Source organism: Hippopotamus amphibius, chromosome 6 (assembly GCF_030028045.1).
Source record: "Hippopotamus amphibius kiboko isolate mHipAmp2 chromosome 6, mHipAmp2.hap2, whole genome shotgun sequence".
NCBI lineage: Eukaryota > Metazoa > Chordata > Mammalia > Artiodactyla > Hippopotamidae > Hippopotamus > Hippopotamus amphibius.
The window spans coordinates 33,497,005-33,521,792 of NC_080191.1; the positions used below are offsets into that span (position 1 = coordinate 33,497,005).

The 24,788-nt window shown below is 35.3% G+C and overlaps 1 protein-coding gene across 10 annotated transcripts in view; it reads left to right on the forward strand.

The window, feature by feature from the left end:
* The window catches only part of TRMT11 (tRNA methyltransferase 11 homolog), a 59,680-nt gene that overhangs the window by 29,489 nt on the left and 5,403 nt on the right, over positions 1–24,788 (forward strand). For 7 of the 10 annotated variants that reach the window (XM_057738224.1, XM_057738228.1, XM_057738225.1 and 4 more), the window contains 3 exons: positions 1,097–1,169; positions 1,312–1,443; positions 8,436–8,556. In XM_057738224.1, coding sequence (XP_057594207.1) covers positions 1,097–1,169; positions 1,312–1,443; positions 8,436–8,556 — 326 coding nt within the window. Of the gene's footprint in view, positions 1–1,096; positions 1,170–1,311; positions 1,444–3,915; positions 3,996–6,978; positions 8,557–24,788 lie in introns of those variants that run through there. The other 3 variants (XM_057738223.1, XR_009054236.1, XR_009054235.1) reach the window with 3 other exon arrangements.

Below are 24,788 nucleotides of genomic sequence, written 5' to 3' on the forward strand. Positions count from 1 at the left end.
ACTTTCCATCCCTTTTTCTCTTCAGCTTATTTTTTAAGATATATATTTGTTTTTATATTTGACTGTAATTGCTTATTAGTATACCAACTGGAGCAAAATGTCATTTGCAATTATGGTATCAGAGTTCAGATCTCTCACATTTCTTTATGTGTTTTTTTGTGTTTTTTTCTTGTGCCCATTGTAACTGGCATCTCCTATCTAGAGTTAGAAGAAATGTGGGGTTCTGTGAACCGCTGGGCTTGTGAATGCACTGAGCTTCTGGAATGAGCACGAGAAGTTGTTTTCTTATGCCTCATGAATTCTTGGGCTTTTTAGGCATCCTAAGGATAGATCTGCCTTTTCTATAGTATTTGGCAGTAACTCTGTAGATAGTAGCAAACTGTATCTCAGCCCTTCCACCTCAGACGTCTTTAGTTCTTTGGTAACTTAGATGGTTTCAAATCTAACAAAAGAAAAATTAGTGGTCAAGTATGAATATCAGTATGAATATACTTGTGAAAATTGAGTGACTTTTTATTAATAATGTACTTTATTATTTGCTCTCATTCTCTATGTGTACTTATAGAAATATGTTATTTTTTTCCTGATCAATTGAGAGTAAGTTGTGTACATCATGGCCCTTTACCCCCCTATACTTCAGTGTGTATTTCCTAAGAATAGGGATAGTCTCTTAGATAGCCAAAGTACAGTTATCAGTTTCAGTGAATTGATACAGTACTTTAATCTGTAGTTTCTCATCCAATTTTTTCAATTGACCCAGTAATATCCTTTATAGCATGTGTTTCCCTGAAGTGCAGTATCCAGTTTAGTGTCAGGTATTGCTTTTAGGCTTCCTTTAATTTGTAACATTTTTACAACCTTTCTCTGAAAAGACATTGACATTTTGAAGAACACAGTTACCTGCCTGCTTGCCCTCCCTGTGTTATAAATGTAACATCCCTCTTGTTATGCATTCTCAGCTGGGATTTTGCATAGGTGATGTGTCCTTCTCAGGTGCCTCAGATGTGTCACATCTGGAGGCACATGATGTCCATCTGCTTCGCAGTGGTGATTAGGTAACTTTTGACTGTATATGTTACCTGTGTTTTCTATCTAGCTCCATATGGTATTAGAGAATCTACAAGAAGAACAGGTTCACAGAAGGAAATACCAAAAGGGATAGAAAAATGGTAAGTGAAAGTTAAATATGATGTTACTACTTTGGGAAGAAACATATTGTTTCTTTTTAATTAACTTGGTTTAATAGTCTCAAAGTTTTTCACTGGTTTTTAAGTTTTTCACTGATTTTGAAATTTTGTTTTCTTTGTCTAGTCCAGAAAGCCACGTTCCTGTTTCCCTGAGCTATCATCTGAGTGATATGTTTTTTGACTTGTTAAACTTTGCAGCTGAGACCCTCGTGTTAGGTGGAAGACTAGTCTATTGGTTACCAGTGTACACACCAGAGTATGTAATATTAAATAATTTTACTTTTAATTTCATTTTTCTTGGTATTTGTATATCTAGCATACTTTTTTCTCTGTCTCTATCACATTCAGAGTAAATATCTTTGTGTGTAATGTGTATGATAGCCTTCATTTACCAATATGTTGTACAAAACAGGCCCCTTCCTCTTATTGATTGAATTGCTTGAACTTTTTATTTTACATCAGGGGTGGGCAAACAACAGTCTGTGAGCCTGATATGGTCTTCAGCCTGTTTTTGTAAGGCATTTGAGCTGTGACTAGTTTTTACCTTTTTAAAGGGTCGTTAGAAAAGAAAAAAACAACAAAGAAGAATATGTGTCAGAAACACACATGGTCCACAAAAGCTAAACCGTTTACTGTCTGGCCCGTAAAAGCAAAAGTTTGCTCCTGTTGTGTATGACACTTAGCTCAGGGCCTATGTGTCAGCTTTTCAGTAGTTCTTTTGCCAGGCCACAAACCTAGGTAATTTTTAACAACTTACCTGAGTGATTCATCTATCTACTACTAGTTAGCTTCAATATATATGGGCTCTTACAATCACCTTAAGTTCAGTAAAATCTTTTTTAAAAGCTAACACCAAAATAACAGCTATGCTTATATTTAAAGCCCTGGTTTTGTTTCACATTATTGCTTTGGGTTTCATCATTCAGTAATTATTAATTATAAACAGAGCTGTGTACATCAAAAATGAAAGACAGGATGTGTTGAACAAAGCAGGATCTTTAGATTTGAAAGGCAGTAACAAGCTCAAAATTTGGCTAGTTCTTCAATATGCTGTAGAAATCTTTCTTTAAAAATTTGTTTTAATTTCTGTATTTACTGTGCATAATTATACAAAAAGCATTTAAGAACAGGGTTATCTCGTTTGTCTTCTAGTATTGGTGGATGGCCTCTCAGCAGTTGGAAGCTGTGCTTTGTTGCTGTTTTATAAATGTTGCATTGGAAGCTACTGTGACCTGACTGTAGTGTATTTTCTTTATCAGCTACACAGTCATACCTGGGCGCCTTAACACTGGGCTTGTGCTCGGTTAAGAAATTATTTCTTAATTTTAGAAATAAGAGAAATTAATTCCAAGGAATGAAATGACTTGTCTAAAGTTAAAAACTGGATCGTTTATTGATTTCATTATTCCTAGTGCTATGTTCACTTAATTCAGCATCTCCCAAGATCTCAGGTACCTCGTATGTGAAGTGATAGATAGGGTTTTATGAATATTTTCAGAGAAGAGCATGTTTGCTTATTTCTGTGCAGAAGTGGTTTCTGCCTTAGCCAAGCTGAGTTCCAGCAGCAAGCTTACTTGTCTTTTTGTTTTAATTCAAGTTTCAGGTCTGGGATTTTTAAAATTTTATTTTGAAATTTCAAATTTATGGAAAAGTTTCAAATACCATGCAAACAACTCCCATCTCTCCCCTCATCCAAATTTTCCAACTGTTAACATACACCTCCTCTGCTTACCTTTCCTCACCCATTACATTAATCACATGCCCGTTATCATTAATCTTTTTTGGAACTATTTGAGAAGTTGCAAATATGATGCCCCATCACCCCAACATATTTCATTGCATTTCTCAGAAGCAAGAGCATTCTTGTCAAATCACCATCAACCCCTGAAGTCTAGAAAGTAGCATTGATAGTGCTGCTGTCCAGATCATGGACCCCATTCAGATTTTACTGATTGCATTCTATCCAGGAAAATGTACTTCTTTGACCCATCATGACATTCTCCTCCAGTCTGGAATATTTCCTCAGTCTTTCCTTATCTTTTGTGTCCTTAACAGTTTTATAGAGTACATGGCTTATATTCTCAAGGTTGACCCCTAACCAGGTCCATCTGATGTTTCTTCCTTGACCAGGCTCAGGTAATGGTCTTGGTGGAAATACCACAAAAATGATACTGTGTTTGTAGTGCATTGCATTATGGGGCACACAGAGCCAACCCCTACCGGAGATCTTTTTTTTTTTTAATAAATTATTTATTTATTTTACTGCTGCGTTGGGTCTTTTTTGCTGTGCGCGGGCTTTCTTTCAGTTGCGGTGAGTGGGGGCTACTCTTCGTTGTGGTGCATGGGCTCCTCACTGCCGTGGCCTCCCCCATTGTGGAGCATGGGCTCTAGGCGCGTGGGCTTCAGTAGTTGCAGCACATGGGCTCAACAGCTGTGGCTCACAGGCTCCAAAGCACAGGCTCAACAGTTGTAGCTCACGGGCCTAGTTGCTCCGCGGCATGTGGGATCTTCCTGGAGCAGGGATCGAACCCATGTCCCCTGCATTGGCAGGCGGATTCTCAACCACTGTGCCACCTAGGAAGCCCCCCTACCGGAGATCTTAAACTTGATCATCTGGTCATGTTGTTCTCTGTCAGGTTTCTCCACTGTGAATTATCATTTTCTTCTCAATTAGTATTTCCCAGGGGAAGGTATGCCAAGATTACACCAGTATCTTGTTCTTCATCAGGTCACTACTCACATTGACAGCTCTATTGTTGACAGCCACCATCATGATGACTTTTCTATTCCATCATTCCTTCTGCGTATGTAAGTTGACATTCTACTAGAAGGATTAGTTTTCCCTTCCCTCCCATTAATTTACTAATTTATATTGGTATGGAGTCACAGATTCCTATATTATTCATTGGGTTATAATTTATTACTATCATTATTTTGTTGCTCAAATTGTCCCAGATTTGATCAGCAGGGCTCCTCTGTCCTTTTGAAATATCCTCATTAGTCTTGTGTGTTTCTTATTTTCTGGCATTTCAGATTTTCCAATATTTTGTAGTTTATTATTTAATTATAATTGAAATTAAATGTGGTTATGAATATCTTTTGTAATTCTTTTATTTTTATAAAAAGTAAAACTGGAGGCACTTTCACCTATTTTAGTATTTCTGAAGACCTTAAAAAAATGGCTACTGGATATTTCTTTAGTACTTTTAATAATTTTCAACAAGGGGAAATTTCCAAGTCCATATAACTAAGGGATTTTTTAGAAGTAAAAAAGGGAGGCATGTTTTTATTACTTTTTTTTTTAACCTCTGTTCTATCAAAGGACAAACTTCAGGCTAGGACACACATGTGATGACTACTATGGCATTTACTTCCCTGACTTATATGTCCCTGAGAGAGTTATTTCCAGGTCCTCTGATGTTCATTACTAGACTTCTATTGTGGCTTCTCCTCCCCTTAACCCAAAGTGATCTCGTTAATGAACTTAGTTTGTCTTGAGTTTATATTAGGGAATGAACTATTTTCACTTTTGTAGCAAACATAATCCAAAATCTTAACTCTTTTAAAAATAACACAGTATTAGATGAACTTAAAACTAAAATCATCTGCAGAAGTTTGAAATAATATTCTTGCTTCTGAATTAAACAATTTAGAATTAGTTTGGTTATGTTGTTTTGCAAATATAGCTTTTTATTAGACTAGGAATAAAGAATTCACTTAAAATTGTGCCTTAGCACAGCTTAATTTTAAAACTTTTATATTTTTGGTATAGTGAATGTAGCTTCTAGTCCTACTATTAAATTAATTTACTCAACCAAATCCTGTTATGACTGAAATTTAAAAATAAGAATTGTACGTTATAATCAAGTTAAGGTGTTATTCATTAAACCGAGAACATTTTGAAAGGTATAAAACATAATAAAAACAAAATACTACCTAACAGCTTTGTTATTTGTGAAGAATTGTCAGAACTGATGATTGAAAAAGGATTTTCTCACTGTTTAGCAATTTAAATTGTAGTGAAGAAACTGCTCCTCAACAAACTTGTGCTTCCTCTAGTCCAGATTCTCCCCACTCTAGTATATTGGATTTTTGGCCAGCATCAAGACACTTTGTACACTTTATATCCTTTTATCTTTATTCTGTCTCCATTGCTTGATATACTCTTTCTTCTTTCCTCAGCTGTAAAATTCTAGTCATCTTTCAAGGCCTGGCTAATTGTCACCACCTCTGTGACACTTTCCCAACCCTTTCTCAGCAGAATTCATTAATCTTTCATCTGTGCTCTCCTAGTAGTTTACTCTTATTCCTCACAGAGACTTGCCACATAAAATTACTGTTGACTCTTGGTGTTTGTGAGTTTATTATTCACAATTTCAACTATTTGCACATGACCCTGAAGATCATTCATTCAGGCAGGGCATACATTCAACTCATATGTTTGATGTTATAGGAGTTGCTAAGCTGTTGAATGAGTGTAGCTTTTTGCCTAGGTTCCACATATATATATGTGTTGTTTTCTAATTGTCATTTATATACAAATAATGCTCTTGAAGTGATTATAAACTGTTTGTTTGTGAAGATGTCCTTTAATAGAAATCCAGCTGCTAGTGCTTGTGATAAAAATGAGGACAAAGTGAAGAAGTCTAATAAAGTACTCCAAAGTAGGATTTGGGGATAAATTTTAATTTTGATAAAATGAATTTTGTGGTGGCTCAGAGAAGTGAACAGAACATGTTTTTCATCTTTCATCTAGGAAACAGAAAAAAGTGATTCTTTAATTTGTTTTCAGTAAGTGCTCCAATCAGCACAAAATCTCTTTCTTAACTTGAAAGTGAAACGCTAATAGTTAGCTTGAGGCATGCAGATTCACAGGAATCACAGGAAAATAAATGTCAGAATTGATTGATGGAAAAGCTAGGGACCTATATGGTTTTTGTTTTTGTTTTTGCTTTTCAAAAAAAGTTGAGATATAATTTTTATACCATGAAAATCATGCTTTTAAGCTGTACAACTCCCTGGATTTTAGTATAGCCACAAAGTTATGCAACCATCACCACTGTCTAATTCCAGAAATTTTTATTGTCCCCAAAAGAAATCCTGTGTGCATAAACAATCACCAGTGCTCTTGTCCCTAACAATCACTTATCATCTCTGTGGATTTACCTGTTCTGGCTGCTGTAGATTTTAAATAGCTGCTTAGATTATAGGGGGAAAGTAGTAAAAACAGGGAATTAGGATAAGATACCATACCATCATAATAGTCTAGGCATAGTGCAGATTATAGCTTCTACTTAACGGATTGCAAACAGTCCATTAGTATGGAATATGTTAGTAAATATATAGTAAATAATTTTTAAACTGCTGTTTTTAATTTTTTAGTGTGGTATTTGGGGAGTACACTGGTAAATGGATTGGCTCATTCATATGATTAAAGTAGTGGTTAAAGACAAGTTTGTTAATGGTAATGATGACCGAAATGATGTCCTTTTTATGCTTAAAATCAAAGATCAAGTCCAAAAATAATCTAGAACATGTAATTGTTTTTGTGCTATTAGCCAAATGCCAATGACTTAGTTTCACCAGTTTAGCATTATTAATGTCATAAATATTAATTAAAATTATATTGGGTTTGTACTTTGATTTAATTTATAAATTTGTTTTTGGTTTTGTAGTTATATAAATTATATAAGCATGAGGAATTTATGTTTGTATACATTTAAGTAACATTTTAATAAAAATACCTTGTCAACTTTGCCAGGAAATAAGATTTTTTTTTTCTTTAAAACAGGGTACATCACTAGATTTGACAATTTGACATCTATAAACCCTGCTGTTTGCATGCCTAAGGTCAAAACTATATCTTCTCTTTGTTACCATTATTTAAATCTGTCAATTATGGTGTAGAATGTATTCTTTCACATCATAAATGCTTTGTTATGAAGACTCCAAATTTTACATCAACTAATGTTATAGGAGCACAACATTTCTGACTGTATAGTGAGCATTAGAGAATTATTAGGTGAGATGAAATCTGGAGTGGCCATTACTTGTTGGAAAGCCCTAAGGAAGGAGGCAGAAAGTGACTTCAAGAGAATTCCTTCCACTGATAATGAAGTGCAGTGCATTAAGAATGTTGCTTGGTAAGTGGGTGATGAAAGTTTTGAGCATGTGGTCAAGGTAATGAGGGAGAGCTTGTTGAAGGTCACAGGGACCTAGAGAAATCAGTTAAAGAATGGTGGGGAAGACACTGTTGATGCATTAGAATGCGCTAGCCAAGATGGTGGTCCTTTACAGGAAGTGCTGGTCAGCACCTTTCGCATTTTGGATCAGAGCTTTAAGATTTCCCGTATAAGAAATGTTTGCAGACTGTTTATCTAGAAAGTTATGAAGATTTGCAAAGGAAAACTAAAAACTGGCAATCACAATGTTCTAAAAGGTGCCCATACCTAGTGAGCCCTCTCTCCCACTGTTGTTCTGAATTCTGCTCCACAGCTGTTTCCCCCACATTTGTTACCTGTTTCTTCTACCAAGATTAACCCAGCAACCTATCAGATGTCAGGTTCTGAACTACTGCAGCCTGGCTGTCCTGCTATCTAGGTGCCATCGTCTTCATTCACAAAGTACATGTGCTGCACAGCAGGAGGCACCACTGCTTCTTATCATAACTTTGGTTTCATTTCATGGCAAAGGATTGATGTCATCTGTAGTGTTTTAGTGGTAATTTATCTGAATAATCCCATAAAAGAAAGTTAATAGAGGTCTCAAGATGTCATTAAAATTTTGCAGACACATTTTATTTTAAAGGGGAAAGTATATGCTGTAGTGGACTTTGTTCTTTGGGAATTTATAAAAATCTTCAATTGAATCAGTCCCTCATGAATGTCAGGGGGCTGTTGTGGAATGTATTTCTGTCTGTCTTATGTGCTCTTGTGGGATCCTTTAGGGTGGAATTGTCATCTTGTATTTTTGTGGTTTAAATGCTTGGGATTCTTCAATAAAACATACTTGTATTCTTTCTCATTCTCATTATACAGGTAAAAAAAATAAGCTACTTTCTTTGGATGTGGTAATTTAAAATACTTTGCTTTTTAAAAGTTCAGATTGTTTGTGGATTATGTGGACGGTTGGCATATGTGAAATAAAACGGTACAGCATGTAGTGTGGAGGACACTGAATAACCCCAATGACGATCCTGTGCACGGCGCACATGTGAGTGTTCCTAACAGTCAGCTGTTCTTTCTTCAGATACACTGAGGAGATGGTACCCTGGCACCCTTGCTTGAAACTCATCAGCAACTGTGAGCAGAAGCTTTCCAGTCACACATCGAGGCGGTTGATAACAATGGAAAAGGTGAAGGAATTTGAGGTAAATTATTCTAGTATTTTTCAGATAAATCCTGGAAGAATTAGAAGTAGATTTTTCTAGTTTTCCTCTAATGAAGTTTGGAAATGTTGGTCCTTGTTTTTTTTTTTTAAGAGGTGGGTGTTTTTTTTCATTTTTTGTTTCTTGTTTTTTTAAATATTTATTTATTTTGGCTGCTCCGAGTCTTAGTTGTGGCATGCATGCGGAATCTAGTTTCCCAACCAGGTATCGAACGCAGGCCTCCTGCATTGGGAGTGTGGAGTCTTATCCAGTGGACCACCAGGGAAGTCCCTAGTCCTTGATTTTTTTTTAATTATTGATGAATTCAGGAAGAGGCAAAAGTTGAACAAGTTTGTGGCATTTGGTGCGGTTTAAAGGGTAAGAATAGAATATAGAAATTGAAGAATATAAATAAAAGTTGACCTTTACTTCTCAGGGTTTATTTGGCATCCTTGGGCTCATTTACAAAGCAGAGAACTCTTAAACAACCGTTGTCTGATTAGCAATGTACTAGTTACCATTTCTCTCCAAAAGCTGAACCTACTTGATTGCAGACTATACTGAAGAGAAAATGTCACTTTATATAAAGGAGAAAGTAATTTGCCCCCATCTATTAGGGTCCAACATGTGTTTTCATTCTTCGTGTCTCTTTCTCTCTCTCTCTCTTTCTCCCACACACATAATTCATTTAAGCTTGGGAAGAAAGAACAAAACATCTGTTATTTCATATCCAGATCAGAATTGATATGAATAATGCCTCATAATGGAGCTTAATTAAATCTACAGGATGTTCCTTGGGCTGTACTTATCTTGATTGACAACCAAAGCTCTTCCATATCCACTAGAAACTTGGGTAAGCCCCGTCTTTGCTTTGAATCTGTAGGGCAAGCAGAAAAGAACAGGTTGTTACTGCCTGAGGATTTTGTCTTATTCATCCTTACTTGAATTTGCTTTTTTTCATCTACTTCACAGCTTATAAAAACTAATATTTGTAAGGTGCCTTTTAGATATATTATTTTACATATTCCTTGTTTTTTGTCTTTTTAATTTCCATTTCCTGTCTGTCCCTAATTTAGAGCCTTATCACCATATACCTGGTTTATGCTGATAATCTCCTAAATTACCTCTCTCCTTCCAGTTCTTATATGTTAAATAAATCTTCCTAAAACGCTGCATTTGTTAAGTCACTTCTTTATGTAAAAATCTTAGTGATTTATTTTTATTACAGAATAAGGTTTAGAATCTTCAATGTGATAAACTTTCCTCAGTAATTGGGCTCCAGTATCAAGGCATTTCTGAAAGCTAAACTATGTATACATGCATATATATATATATATATATACACACACACACACACACACACACACACGTATATATGTATATAAAGTTGATTGGTGTCCACTCAGTGTGTATGTGTGTGTGTATGTATGTGTTTGTGTATACACATGCATATATATGTATAGGCATATGTGATGTAATCAAAATGGTGTCTGATAGTCATTTTTAAACAAACTAGAAATTTATATTCAAATGGCAGGTTCCTTGGAGTAGCATCTTGTACTCATTATACTTCTGTCATAATTATTCAGCATGTTTTTGAAACATCGATGTACATTTAAAGAAATATATTAAACAGTTATTTTACTTTATAGTACACCTTGCTTTTCTTCTAATTATATTACTGAACTTTGCTGCTCACATTTTATACCAGACAGGTCACTTAATGTTTTTTGGAAGTCAAATCTCATTCCAAGGATGACAATTTACCATTAAATGTTTAAAACATAAGCAGTTTTCAGAAATTCCAAAAGAAGAGTTTTCAAATTGTTTGACACAGTGACAGTCTTCTAAAGTGACCATTTTAAATGGCCACCGTTTATTTGGATATGCAGTAAGCCCCTCTTATCTGAGGGTTCCACATCCACAGATTCAGCCAGTTGTGCATCCTAAACATGGTACACGATCCATAGTTGGTTGAAACTGAGCATGCAGAACCCATGGATGCTGAGACCTGACTATCAGACTTGAGCATCTGCCAGTTTTGATATCCACAGTGGGTCCTGGAACCAATCTCCCATGGCTGCCAAGGGAGTATACCACAGAAGCCCTCTTAACTAACCTCGTTTCAAACTCATTTGATTAACAAGTACTGGCTATTCCTGCTCTAAAACACAATGCATGATACCTAGAATATGTCAGATACTTTCAGCTAGTGAATTACTTGGTCTCTACTCTATCTGTACACTTCTGTACCTACCAGATGAATTGTCGGTTTATCATGAGTCACTTGTGTTTTTTCTGTGAGCTGTTTATGCCAGTTATATTTTTCATGGCACTTATATAATTAATTAAATACTAGTTAGACCAGTGAAATAAGAATGGAAGAATAAAGTTGTCATTTCTATAGAAACAAATATGAATACGTTGGAAAGGTAGGACAAAGTGAGTTGCTAAAAACTTTAGAGCCTTGGATTGGAAATGGTTGAGATAACTATGACAGGTTGGAAAAGAGTTACTGCAATCCAGGTGTCTGTACTCAGATTGCTTTGTAAGAGTCTAAGCTCGTGCTTCATTTTACAGAAGCCAAAATTGGACATCTTTGTAGGTCTTAATTCTGTATCAGAAGATTGATAAATGAATATACAATTTTTATATTTTTTGGCTGTGCTACATGGCATGTGGGATCTTAGTTCTCTGACCAGGGATCGAACTGGTGCCCCCTGCAGTGGAAGCGCAGAGTCTTAACCACTGGGCTGCCAAGGAAGTCCCTGGATGTATAGATTTTTAAGCTGAAATAAGATGTTTAATGTATTAACAAAGCATTTTAATTTTCTCCTGCTTTTACTGACTTTTTAAATTAACTGTAGTCTACTCAGCCTGTCATAACAGAGTACTGCAGACATGGTGGCTTAAATAAAAGAACTTGATTTTCTCACAGTTCTGGAGGCTGGAAGTCGAAAGCCAACAGGTTTGGTTTCTGATGAGACCTCTCTTCCTGGCTTATAGCCAACCACCTTCTCTTTGTGTCCTCTGTACATACACACTGGTGATGTTTCTTCCTCTTATAAGGACATCAGTGCTATTGGATTACTGCCCCATGGTTATGACCTCATTTAATTTCATTCACCTCCTTTAATGCCCTGTGTCCAAGTACAGAAATACTGGGGGTTAGGACTTTTCAACATATGAATTTTGGGGCACACAATTCAGTCCATAACACTGATTATCAATATCTGTCACATTGAATAAGAGCCTTCTGTATGTTAGAGTATGCTTTTTTCATACTCTCCCAGTCAGTTACTTCCCATGTCTTCTAGTATTTTGAGGGATGTCGTAAAGATAGTCAGTAATTCAGATAGTAACATTGCAGCTCTTAGAAATCACAGTGCTATGTATTTCTTTGAGTTAGTAATAATAAAAATAGTAATTAACATTTATGTGCCAGCCATGTAAGTATGAAAAACAAATATTACCTATAGATTTTGTAGTTTTAGTGTTGAAATGAGAAAGTAAAGTCAATGATATTAGCATTCTTAATGAGGTATAAATAACATATTTCTCATCTGTAGATCATGGTTCAATGTTTGTATGCATTATAAAATGATTACCACAGTAAGTCTAGTTAACATCAATCACCATACATAGTTACAAATTTTTTTTTTCTTGTGATGCAGACTTTCAAGGTCTACTCTCTTAGCAACTTTCAAATATGCAACACAGTATTATTAACTAATGTGTACATCACATCCTCATGGCTTATTTATTTTATAGTTGGAAGTTTGTAGGTTTTGACCCTTCCGCTGTCTCCCACCCCTGACCCCCTGACAACCATCAGTCTGTTCTCTGTGTTAATAAGCTTGTTTTCTTGGTGTTCTTAGATTCTACATATAAGTGAGATCATATGGTATTTGTCTTTCTCTGCCTGACTTATTTCACTTTGCTTAATGCCCTCAGGGTCCATCCATGTTGTTGCAAATGGAAAGATTTCATTCTTTTTTTTTTTTATGGCTGAGTAGTATTCCATTATATATATAACATCTTCTTTATCCATTTATCCATCAATGAACATATAGGTTGTTTCCATATCTTGGCTATTGTAAGTAATACTGCATTGAATGTGGAGGTGTATATATCTTTTCAGATTAGTGTTTTTGTTTTCTTAGGTAAATACCCAGAAGTGGAATTGCTGGATCATATGGTAGTTCTGTTTTTAATTCGAGGGATCTTCATGCTGTTTTCCATAGTGACTGCGTCAATTTACCTTCCTTCCAACAGTGCACACAGGTTCCCTTTCCTTTATACCCTTACCAACATTTGTTATATCTTTTGGATAATAGCCATTCTAACAGGTGTGAGGTGATATCTCATTGTGGTTTTGATTTGCATTTCCCTATTAGTGACGTTGAGCATCTTTTCAAATGCCTGTTGACCATCTGTATGTTGTCTTTGGAAAAATGTCTATTTGGATCCTCTGACCAATTTTTAATTTTAATTTTTTGTTTTTTTTGCTTTTGAGTTGTATGAGTTCTTTGTATATTTTGGATATTAACCTGTTATCAGATACATGATTTGCAAATGTTTTCTCCCACTCAGTAGGTTGCCTTTTTATTTTGTTGATGATTTCCTTTGCTGTGCAGAAACTTTTTAGTTTGATGTAGTCTCACTTTTTATTATTGCTTTTGTTGCCTTAGTTTTTTAAAAGTCATATCCAAAAGATCATCACCAAGATTGATGTCCAGGAACTTACCACCTGTGTTTTCTTCTAGTCTTTAATTCATTTTAGTTAATTTCTCTGTATGATGTAAGAGGATAGAGTTTCATCCTTTTGCATGTGGCTGTCCAGTTTTCCCAGCACTCTTTATTGAAGACTGTCCTTTTCCCAGTGTATATTCTTGGCTCTTTTGTCATAAATTAACTGAATATGAGAGTGTGGATTACTACTTCTGGGCTCTCTATTCTCTTCCATTGATCTGTGTGTCTGTTTTTTTTATGTTAATACCATACTGCTGTAATTGCTATAGCTTTGTAATATAGTTTGAAATCAAGGAGCATGATACCTCCAGCTTTGTTGTTCTTTCTCAAGATTGTTTCTGCTATTTGGGTTTGTTTTTTTTTTTTTTTTTTGTAGTTCCATACAAATTTTAGGAGTGTTCTATTTCTTTGAAAAACAGCTTTGGAATTTTAATAGGGATTGCACTGGATCTGTAGTATGGACATTTTAAGAATATTAATTTTCCCATTCTGTGAATATGGAATACCTTTCCATTTATTTGTGTCCTCTTCAGTTTCTTTCATCAGTGTCTTATAGTTTTCAGGTCTTCTACCTCCTTGGTTAATTTTATTCCTAGGTATTTTATTCTTTTTGTTGCAATTGTAAATGGGATTGTTTTCATAATTTCTGTTTCTGATAGTTTATTAGTATATAGAAACAACTGATTTTTGTATATTGATTTTGTATTCTGCAGCTTTAGTGAATCTGAAACTTTACAATTTATTAGTTCTAACAGTTTTTAGTGGAATCTTTAGGGTTTTCTGTATATAGTATCATGTCATCTACAAATAGTGACAGCTTTACTTTTTCCTTTCCAATTTGGATGCCTTTTATTTCTTGTTTTTGCCTAATTGCTTTGGCCAGGACTTCCACTACTGTGTTAAATAAAAGTGTTGAGAGCGGGCATCCTTGTCTTCTTCCTGATCTTAGAGGAAAAGCTTTTAGCTTTTCATTCTTGAGTATGATGTTAGCTGTGGGTTTATCATATGTGGCCTGTATTATGTTGAAGTACATTCTATCTATACCTGCTTTGTTAACACTTTTTTTAATCATAAATGGATGTTGAATTTTGTCAAATGCTTTTTCTGCATCTATTGAGATGATCATATGATTTTTTACTCTTCCTTTTGTTAATGTGGTGTATCACATTGATTGATTTGTGGGTATTGAACTCTTTTTGCATCCCTGAAATAAATGCCACTTCCTCATGGTATATGATTCTTTTAATGTGTTGTTGAGTTTGGCTTGCTAATATTTTTTTGAGAAGTTGTATATCTGTATTCTTCAGGGGTATTAGCCTATAATTTCTTTTCTTGTGGTATCCTTGTCTGGTTTTGGGTAATGCTGGCCTAGTAGAATGAGTTTGGAAGTGTTCCCTCTTCCTCTGTATTTCGGAAGAGTTTGAAAAAGATGGTATTAATTCTTCTTTGACTGTTTGGTAGAATTCACCAGTGAAGCCATCTGGTCCTCTGCTTTTGTTTGTTGGGAAGTTTTTGGTTACTGATTCAATCTCGATTAGTAATTGATCTACTCAGATTTTCTGTTTCTTCATGACTCAATCTTAGAAGGTTGTGTGTTTCTAGGAATTTATGCGTTTCTTCTAGGTTATGTCATTTGTTGGCATATACATGTTAATAGTGGTCTCTTATGATCCTTATATTTCTGTGGTATCAGTTTAAAGTCTCTTCTTTCAGTTCTGACTTTTTTTTTTCTTTTCTTAGTGAGTCTAGCTAAAGGCTTGTCAGCTTTATTTATTTTTTCAAAGAACCAGCTCTTAGTTTCATTCATCTTTTCTGTTGCCTTTTTAGTCTCTATTTAATTTTTTCTAATCTAATCTTTATTTCCTTTTTTCTACTATGGATTTTATTTGTTCTTCTTTTTCTAGTTTGTTGAGTTCTAAAATTAGGTTATTTATTTAATGTTTATTTTAATACATTTAAAAAACAAATATTACCTATAGATTTTGCAGTTTTAGGTCTTGATATTAGAAAGTACAGTGAATGACATCAACAGTCTTTATTTTGTGGGCTCCATAAAGAGTGCTTTTACCATATGATGGTTATGAGCGCTTGAAGCACTGTTCCAAAGAATTGAAAGGAGAAAAATCTAGAGAAAAGGCTTTAATAGTTAATGGAACCCCATAACAAACCAGTCATTTCTGTTTTAATGACAAAATTAAGACCCATTGTGGACAATTTCAATGTTTGCTTTTTCCTGATTTTAATTTGTTTAAGAAAGTCTAATATATTTTTTTGGTACATTTATAATATTTCCCTAAGCAAATTCGATACACAGAAAAAGAAATAGAGAATGATCTAAGGATGCTTCTGAGAATATTTTTCCTATCTAAAAATGGTAAACAAAGGCATTCACCTTAGATATTTTTAAACCTATACAGGCAGTGTTAATTTTTGTTTGGTTGCTTTTTATCATTTTACTTTTGTCCTTTCAAATTAATTTATAAGACAAGGAAAGCCTGTTGCTCAAGTAATTTTTTGAAATGGCCTTCACTTTATAAGATCAAATTTAATCAGTGAATTTTAACTTGTATGGAGTTTATTATAACTGAAATTACTTTGTCATGTTAAATTAGTCATGTTTGACTTTTAATTAATTACTTCATTTCTACCTTCTGTTTGTATGGAGGGAAGTGTATATAATTGCAGCAAGATTCCAGTCCTTTATAATGAGAGTGATGACATAAAATTGTCAAACAGTTCTCATGCACATCTAACAAATTATTCTCAACCTTGTTCAGTGTTGTTGATTTTGGCAGTGGAAGACCATTAATTTTAGATTTTTACACTTTTGTATACTGTGTCTCTTCATTTTTGATTTGTCACTTGTTAGGTTTAACTTCAGTATAACTTTTGACCCACTTGATAAGTTATAAAGTGTTCTCCCTCTCCCCTCTTTTAAAATGTAAACGTAAGTTATAAATGTAAAAAATGCCTAAAGAATGTACATATTTCATAAAATTTTGTATTTTTACATTATTGGCTATAGTTTTCAGACTTACTGAACATTAGTAGTAAAGAAGAAGATTCTTGCTAACCATGTTAAAATTATGAAGATGCCTAAGAAAAGCCAGCTTTTTGTCATTATTCCCTGTTGATGTGGTCTGAAAGCTAAGTGAATGACAAATAACACTGTTATAATGCTTTATTTTTTACAGCGGTTTCATATCCATTTGACCTTATTGTTTTGCCTGTGTTAGAGATGAGGAAGTGGCCAAGGCCTAGCCCAGTCCACTTAAACAGGAAATGGCCAATTTTGTACCTGAAATTCTATATCCTTTTTTCTACATCATTTTGCTTCTTTACCAAAACACAATTCTACCTTTAGAATATGCCAAGATTAAAAGGCAAATATTCTTGAGTGGCATGTTACAAGTTTCTTTTAAAAGATAGTTTTTTCTCATTTCTTGTGAAGCCATTGTAGAATGATTTGTTTTACTACAACTTATTTTTCCTGTTGATACAACATGTAGTCAATGCTATTATATATAGTTGTGGTTACAGTTGTTACTCCTATAAAATATTTTTCTCATGTAAAATTCATAGGAGAAGAGTCCTGATCTCTAGAGTTGTCCAGAACAGTTCAGAACATGAGTGTAGTAGTTTGTCTTCAGTGAAAGTCACCCAAAATAATACTCTCTCAGTGTTTTGTACCAGCATACTAGGACAGACGAATGAGTACCCAAAGCAGCCATTTTCAAGACTTCCTTGAAATTTTTTTTAAACCCTCATGTGACTTGTATATGCTATAGTACTTGGTTAAATATAAGAAATTTATTTTAAATTGCCATTGCACTGGGCTTCCTAGGTGGCGCAGTGGTTAAGAATCCACCTGCCAATGCAGGAGATATGGGTTCGATCCCTGCTCCAGGAAGATGCCACATGCCGCAGAGCAGCTAAGCCCGTGTGCCACAACTATTGAGTCTGTGCTCTAGAGCCCATGAGCCACAACTGTTGAGACCATGTGCTGCAGCTACTGAAGCCCACGTGCCTAGAGCCCGTGCTCTGCAATAAGAGAAGCCACGGCAATGAGGAGCCTGCCACCACAACGAAGAGTAGACCACTCTCACCACAACTAAAGAAAGCTCACGCACAGCAAAAAAAAGACCCAACACAGCCAATAAAATAAATAAATTTATTAAAAAAAAGAAAATTTGCCATTGCACTAAATGGGCCAGCACGTACCCTATTTGTTCTGTGGCTTATTTACTTGACTTCCTGCCTTATACTGCTGGTGGTTTGAGAAGTACTGAAGTATAGGTAAATTTAATTTTAGATATCATGCAGACATTAATTTAGACTAAAGTTATAATATTGTGTAAATCAGTTGTTATTTTTTAATAGCTAGCCAGTATAGTTTACATGATTTAAAATAGAGAATATTGGGAGGTCTTAATGCCAGGTGATGAAAGTTAATGTAATTTTTTATTTTGGACCAAATGAAAGAGTCCAGTAAAATGAAGCCTATGAATGCTTCATTAATCAGATGGAAAGTGGCCAAAATTGAAAGACTTGACTAAAGGACTGAATGATTTTTTTTTTTTTTTTTTTTTTACTGTAAAACTGTGTTTATTTGGGGAAAAAAAAATTTCTAGAAGAATAAAGTCATATCAGCACCTGCCAGAATAACTCCCACCCAATTGCTCACAAACCAAAGGATTCCCACTAGGGCCATGGCCCAATTTGCAAAAGATGCTGAACAGGACTGAACGATTTTAAAGCTGTGGAGGGAGAAAGGAACTATTAGCATTATAACAACAACAACAGCAGTGTTTTAAATGAGGAAGAGAAGAGAAACTAAGGTCACTTGTTTGAGAAAATGACTTATGAATGGCTTGAAGGGGAAGAGATTAGTCTTTGTATGAGTAGTTTACATGTTAGAATGATAGTAGTGTTGCTGATCATAAGCTGTAGTGTTCTGCTGACATGATGCTTGTGCCTGTTTCCGTTACACATTCTTTCCCAGGATCCATGTTGTTAGTTGTTTTTCCATTGGCAGCCATTTGAATTAAAGGTGGTCTCCTCCTGTTGGCCTTTCTTTCTCAAATACTTTGTTTTCCTCCTATCTCTTGCCAGGACAATTGGGTATGCTCCTTTTGATTAGAGCTATGAAAGATTAGAGATTTGGTATGAAATATTTCAATCTTATAACATGCCTGGTGGAAAATAGATGCTACTTCATTTATCAGTGAGAAAAATAAGACAGGGTGACACTAAGTAAGAACATGATAGTTGGATATGAACTGAGTCTAGGTCTTAGTACAATACAGTATTCATTACCATCAAAGTGTGTGTGTGAGAGAGAGAGAGAGAGAGAGTGAACGAGAAAAAGAGGGCAAGGGAGAGAGATGGAGAAAGAGAGAGAATCTTAAATTATTTTATATTAGAAATCAGAAAGAGGCTATTTGCATTATTTGTAAATTATATTTCAACTTGAAGTGTTTTTAAAAGGTTTATAAAAACAGAAGCCTGATGCTGCATATCATATTGTATTAATTCAGTTTTAAGGATCATTTCATCTATTTAGTTCTGAATGAGTTACTTTTGCTGTTAATGGTACTTTTCCTTGAATTTAAATTTGGGGTCATCACTTGACTTTTTCTTTTATACTTCTGCAACTAAATGACTTTGCCAAACTGGATTTTTGTTAAATTAATGCTATCATAATTACTTTTTCTGGTAAACCAAGAAAAAGCAAAAATCTATCCCCTCCTAGTTCCAGGAAGGAATCATTTCAGACACCTGGATCCTTCTACTTATGATGCTGTTAGGATATGACTCTTATTTGCAGGAAAAAGCCGTTCTCTGAAGGCAGAGAGAGCATCCGTCTTAATGTTCCAGCTCTAATGCTCATATTTTCTATTTATTTATTTATTTATTGGCTACATTGGGTCTTCATTGCTGCACACGGGCTTTCTCTAGTTGCAGCGAGCAGGGGCTACTCTTCATTGTGGTTCACGGGCTCCTCATTGCTGTGGCTTCTTTTGTTGCAGAGCATGGGCTCTAGGTGCATGGGCTTCAATAGTTGTGGCACATGGACTCAGTAGTTGTGTCGCATGGTCTTTGTTGCTCCACAGTCTGTGGGGTCTTCCTGGAGCAGGGATCCAACCCATGTCCCCTGCATGGGCAGGCAGATTCTTAACCACTGGACCACCTAGGAAGTCCATAATGCTCATATTTTCAAACAATGACAGTAAAACAGTCTTTTTATACTGCTATTATAGAATCTTAGGAAGAGGTCAGTTGCAAAATATAAAGTACAATCTGGGAGTCCAAGGTATGAATGGTTTAGGGAAATGGGAAGTTTATGTTCAGTCAGCATAATCCTCTGGAGCTCTTTTTATTTCTCAAATGACACATTTTCTATTTTTTTGTATTTTTATTTATCATATGGTTATTTAATTAATTTATTTATTTTTTTATGGTTAAAATATTTATTTCTCTGCTCACTGCAGTTTCATAAAACCCATATCATCCCCCATTTTTAGATACATTTTTCATTTTGCTTGTGTATGTCCTTGAATACTTTTTTTTCCAGTGAGGGTTCACATGTAGTTAAAGTAATATTTATTGTGCTCTAATTCTTTTTTTTAATTTTTTTTTTTATTATTTTTTGGGGGGTACACCAAGTTCAATCATCTGTTTTTATACACATTTCCCCATATTCCCTCCCTCCCTCAACTCCCCCCCAACCCGGTTATTTAATTTAGAATGATCTTTCTAGTGTTTTTCAAATTCAAACACAAACTTGTGTCTTCTTCTCACTCCATGGTCCACCAATAACCCAACCCTGAGATTTTAATGTGTATTTTTTTGCCCAAAACCTAAGTGTACAGTTTAATGAATGATTATAAAGTAAACATCTCTGTAACCACCACCAAGGTCAGTATTACAGAGCATTGGGGCACCCCCTTTTGTGGCTATTTTTGGTCATAAACACCTCCTCCTGCAGGTATAACCACTAATCTGACTTTTATGGTCATCACTTCCTTGCTTTCCTTTGTAATATTATCACTATCAAATTCATCCCTAAGCAAAATAATTTTGTTTTTGATCTTTATATATGTAAATGCATGTGTATTTTAATTAATTTTCCTTTTAATGGATTGTGACGGTTTTAAAAAGTCACCTAGGAGATGAATTGTCTCCAAATTAAAGTGAGAGAGTATGTGTGTGCATGTATATGCTTGTTTTGGTCTATTACTCATCCTTTGCTGCTTAGAGTAAAATTCTTCTTAACTTTAATTAGCTTTTAGATATAGTAACTAATAAGTTGTCATTATATTTTTCCTGTGTGTTGGCCTGTATTTTAATGTTTGAGGTTAAGTTTTGAATTTTATGAAATTATAGGTTTTAGTGGCGAGCATGCAGAAAGTAGTCATAGTTCTGTATCATCATGATAGCACAAATATCCATGATGGTTTTTTTACAGTTAGAAAGAAATTATGTGTTGAGTGCCAGATGCCAGAGTTCAATCATTAAATGTCACTCATTTTCAGAACTCTAGATATAAACATTTTTATATATATTAAAATATTTTAACAAATTTTAGGTAACAATATCTTACAGAGTAAATTTTTTACAAGTACAGATTATATGTAAATACCTAGTTTAGGGATGAAGATTTCCAACCCTTACCTTGTTCCCATTAAGAATAATGCTAGAGGTTTCCCATACTAGTATTGGATGCCAGACTTTTGACCTGATTGTCCTTGGTTTGGAAATGGCCTAGTGCTGTTTATAGTTGTATGACTTTAGCACAAGTGGTTTCTATAGCTACTGTCCAGTACCAGATGTAGAACAGTGGGAAGCTTTGATAAGGGGAGCAGGATTTTTAAACAAAAGCCGGACATGGGTAATTACCCTGAAGCTGAACTGAGGTCCATTACGTTCAGCACTGTCATTTACATTTCATTTCACTCTCTGCTGATTATAAGAAAAATATACTCACTGTTTTCCTCTTCCATCTCTTTGCCTTCTTCCTCTCACCTTGTTAAAGAATGTGTATTACACCTTTAATCTGTTTCATGAATCCAAAGATCTTTCTTGACAAAATTAGGTGAGCATCACCAGTTTGATGGCTTTTACTATGATGACAGCATCATTGGTTTCCACTTATCATAGAATAAGTTTCATAAGCCATTTGTATTCAAGTGTTTGCAGTGAAACTGCTGTTTTGTATAAACTGCTGCCACTTTGAGAATATAAATGACTTAAGGTTAATACTAGTGAGGTAGAAGAAATCATTATCTCATTATCAGGAACTGTCAGTAAGTAAAAGGACAACTTAAAGCTGACCTATAATTAAAATAGAAGCCATTTGGTTTTCTTCTAAATGGTTTTCAACTTCATCCCCAAAGTGATACCTTTCCAGGGGAAAGCTCTTATTTTTAAACAGTAATTTTTATAAATTGCTGATTATTCTTAAGTATATTATTGGGGGATTCTTTAAAAGTAATTCTTTTGGCAGTAAAGGGATACTGTGAGAGAGAATTTTGGCTTCGGTTAGAATGTAAGTAGGAATTGGTGTGAGACATGAGACTGTAGAGTTAAGCAAGGGGATCCAGTTTGTAGTAGAGGATGGGCTGGGGGCAAGGAAGTTGAGAAAATTCATACCTGATGACTTGCTTTTTCTCTCTGTAAAGAAAGATGTAAGTTTTTGTTGAGAGTGAATGGAAAAGGTACTATGAGAAATGAGAAAGAAAACTGTCTTTTACTGATTTTTACATTCATGTGTTTTTCATATTTTTGTATGTTTTCTTTTTCTGACTTGATTACATGTTCCCTGAGGGGAAAGCCATGGCTTTCATCACTCAGCATGTGTTTATGGGACCATTTGTGTCATGTATTAAGAGAAATCAGACTGATAAAATATAGTCCTTATCCTTAGAGAACTTGCATATGGGAGAAATGATGACCCAACCCATTCCAGCATAACGTGTTTGGTTCTGTAGTGATGTGTGCACTTGCATTGTGAACACCAGAGAGCATCTATCTGAGGAGATAGTGCTTGAGTCGAGAAGCCAACATTTTCAGCAAAGGTACAGAGACACGAGAGGGGTTATGGTGCATTCAGGGAACCCTAGACATTTAAACATGACTGAAATATTAAGTATTTGGGGAGGAGTGTTTGGAGAAAAAGTAAAAAACCAAAGCCCTGCCTAGTGTTGAAGGTCTTTACATACCAAGGAGTTTCGAGTTTATTCTATTGGTGATGGCAAGTCCTGAGGATATGAGTTAGGAGAGTGGCAGAAGTTCATGTTTTAGGAAGGTCACCAGGGCTTTAATATGCAGGCAAGTTTTTGTTATGGAAAAGTGCCTGAAGGCTTCTGGCATGGTCATGTGGAGATGATGAGGCTGTCAACTAAGAAAGGTAGAAATTGGAGAGTGGTGGCGGGGGGGAGGCAGTGGAATTGAGAGTTTTAGGGGAGGTAGATGTGGCAGGACCTAATGACTGATGGAATAATTGGGGAAAGGGAGACAGGAGTTAAGGATAATTTTTAGAAATCTAGCTTGGGATAACTGAGTAGGTGTATATTTTTATCCACTTCCCAAAGGACATGCAGTGCTGCTTTCCTGGGCTACTGCAATTGTCTTCCAACTGGTTTCCCTGCTTCTGGACTTTCTCCTACCATTACATCTCCTGTATGGTAGCCAGAATATCTTTCAGAATGTAAGTAGATGATGCAACTCCCTGCTTAAAAATCATCAATAACTTTCTGTGTAATTTAGATTAAAATTCAAAATCCTTCATGTAAACTTCAAGGCCAGCCTGATCTGAGACTTCTGGCCTGTCTCTCCAGTTTCATTTTGTGCCACCTTCCCTTTAGTTTTCCAAGCCTTAGCCACACTAGCTTGCTTTCAGTTACCAGAATGTACTTACCTCTTTCTAGTGAGTCTCTTCACATTGTGTTTCCTCCCTCATTGTGTTCCCTAGAATGCTTTCTTCTCGCCTCTTTCTATGAGTAAATTTGATTCATCCTTTAGGTCTCAGATAAATGTCACTTCCTTAGGAAATCCTTTTTTTGTCCATTCTCTTGTCCCCCATATAACTAGGTATCTCCTTATGTTCTTATGGTACCCTTTTCATCCCAATATTTGATCACAGTTTGTAAGTATATGTTTGGATATATATTGTTTAATGTCTGTTTGCCGCTAGTATATAACTGAGTTCATGAAGCTTGACTGTGTTGCTCACTACTCAATAAATATTTATGGAATGAGTAGTAACTGTTCAGTGATTGTTTTGGGGCCCCTGCAGAATAAAAACAATCAAATTCAACAGTATTTAAATCATCCATTTGAAAGAAGAGTAGGAATAGATAGTTGTGGCTAGCTAAAAGTTTTCTGTTTGCAAATGCACTGAATTTTACCATCACCCTGATACCACTCTTCAAAAGTCAGTGGTATGGAAACATTTTAATCCCATTGTACCTAGGCCTCATTTCTCATGAGAAGCAAATCAAAAAGGCCGCTGAATTGCCATGCTGTGGAAACTTCTAGCACCTTCCTTCTGTTTAAGGTGGAGATGATAACGGGGAAGGAAAGTTTCTGGGAGAAGGCAGTAATTAATTAGAAGGATAATTTTACCTAAGTGAAGTTCTCAACTTTAGTTGCTTTAAAAGTCTGAGCTGTTTTATCATGTTTAAGGGTGCTCCTACGTATAGGTATTCTCCTGGTATAATCGAGTGCCATTAGTTCCATTTAAAGTGTCAGCTTCAGATGTTACTACAAAACATACAGTTTTTTTCTTTTCTGGAAAATTTGCTCCCTTTTAGGTTAACATTAAATTACAATTGGCTGGAGTACGTTCCTTTTAATATCTCCTTTGTTCTTTTTTGATGCTCTACTTTTGATGTCCAGTTAGTTGTAAAAATAAAGATTAACTTGAATAAGGCCTAGTTTATATACTTTTATTTTTTGAAAGAATAATTTGCAATTCTAGGTTGGACATAAATGACAATCTACACTTTAGAATCACTAAGATAAATATGTATTTGTATATTTCCACATTATTCTTCCAAAGATGAAATGGTGTGAATAAATGTCAGTGCTCTCTGAAGGAAAATGGCCATCGTGTTGGTTCGCTGTGACTCTAGATGTTTACAGCAATCAGGACTCACAGACAGTGAGGGAAATAGAGTGTTCTTGACTGTCAGATGCATCACGGTCAGCCCTGCTTTAAACTATCTTTACATGCAGCAGGAAATACTATAAAGAAGGATTTATCTGCTTCAGCCAGCAGAGGGCACTGTACACATAAAAGTACACTACCAATTGTAAAGCTTCCCTTAATTTTTTTGGCAAGTGTGTTAAAATTCCTCGAGTGGTTTATGTTTAGAATTAGGATTACTGATAGGACAGGAAATTGGCTGGGTGGGACAGTGGTTAAAGGGGTTCTGTCTAAAAGTTTAGATCTGAAATATGTGCTACCATAATGTTGCTGT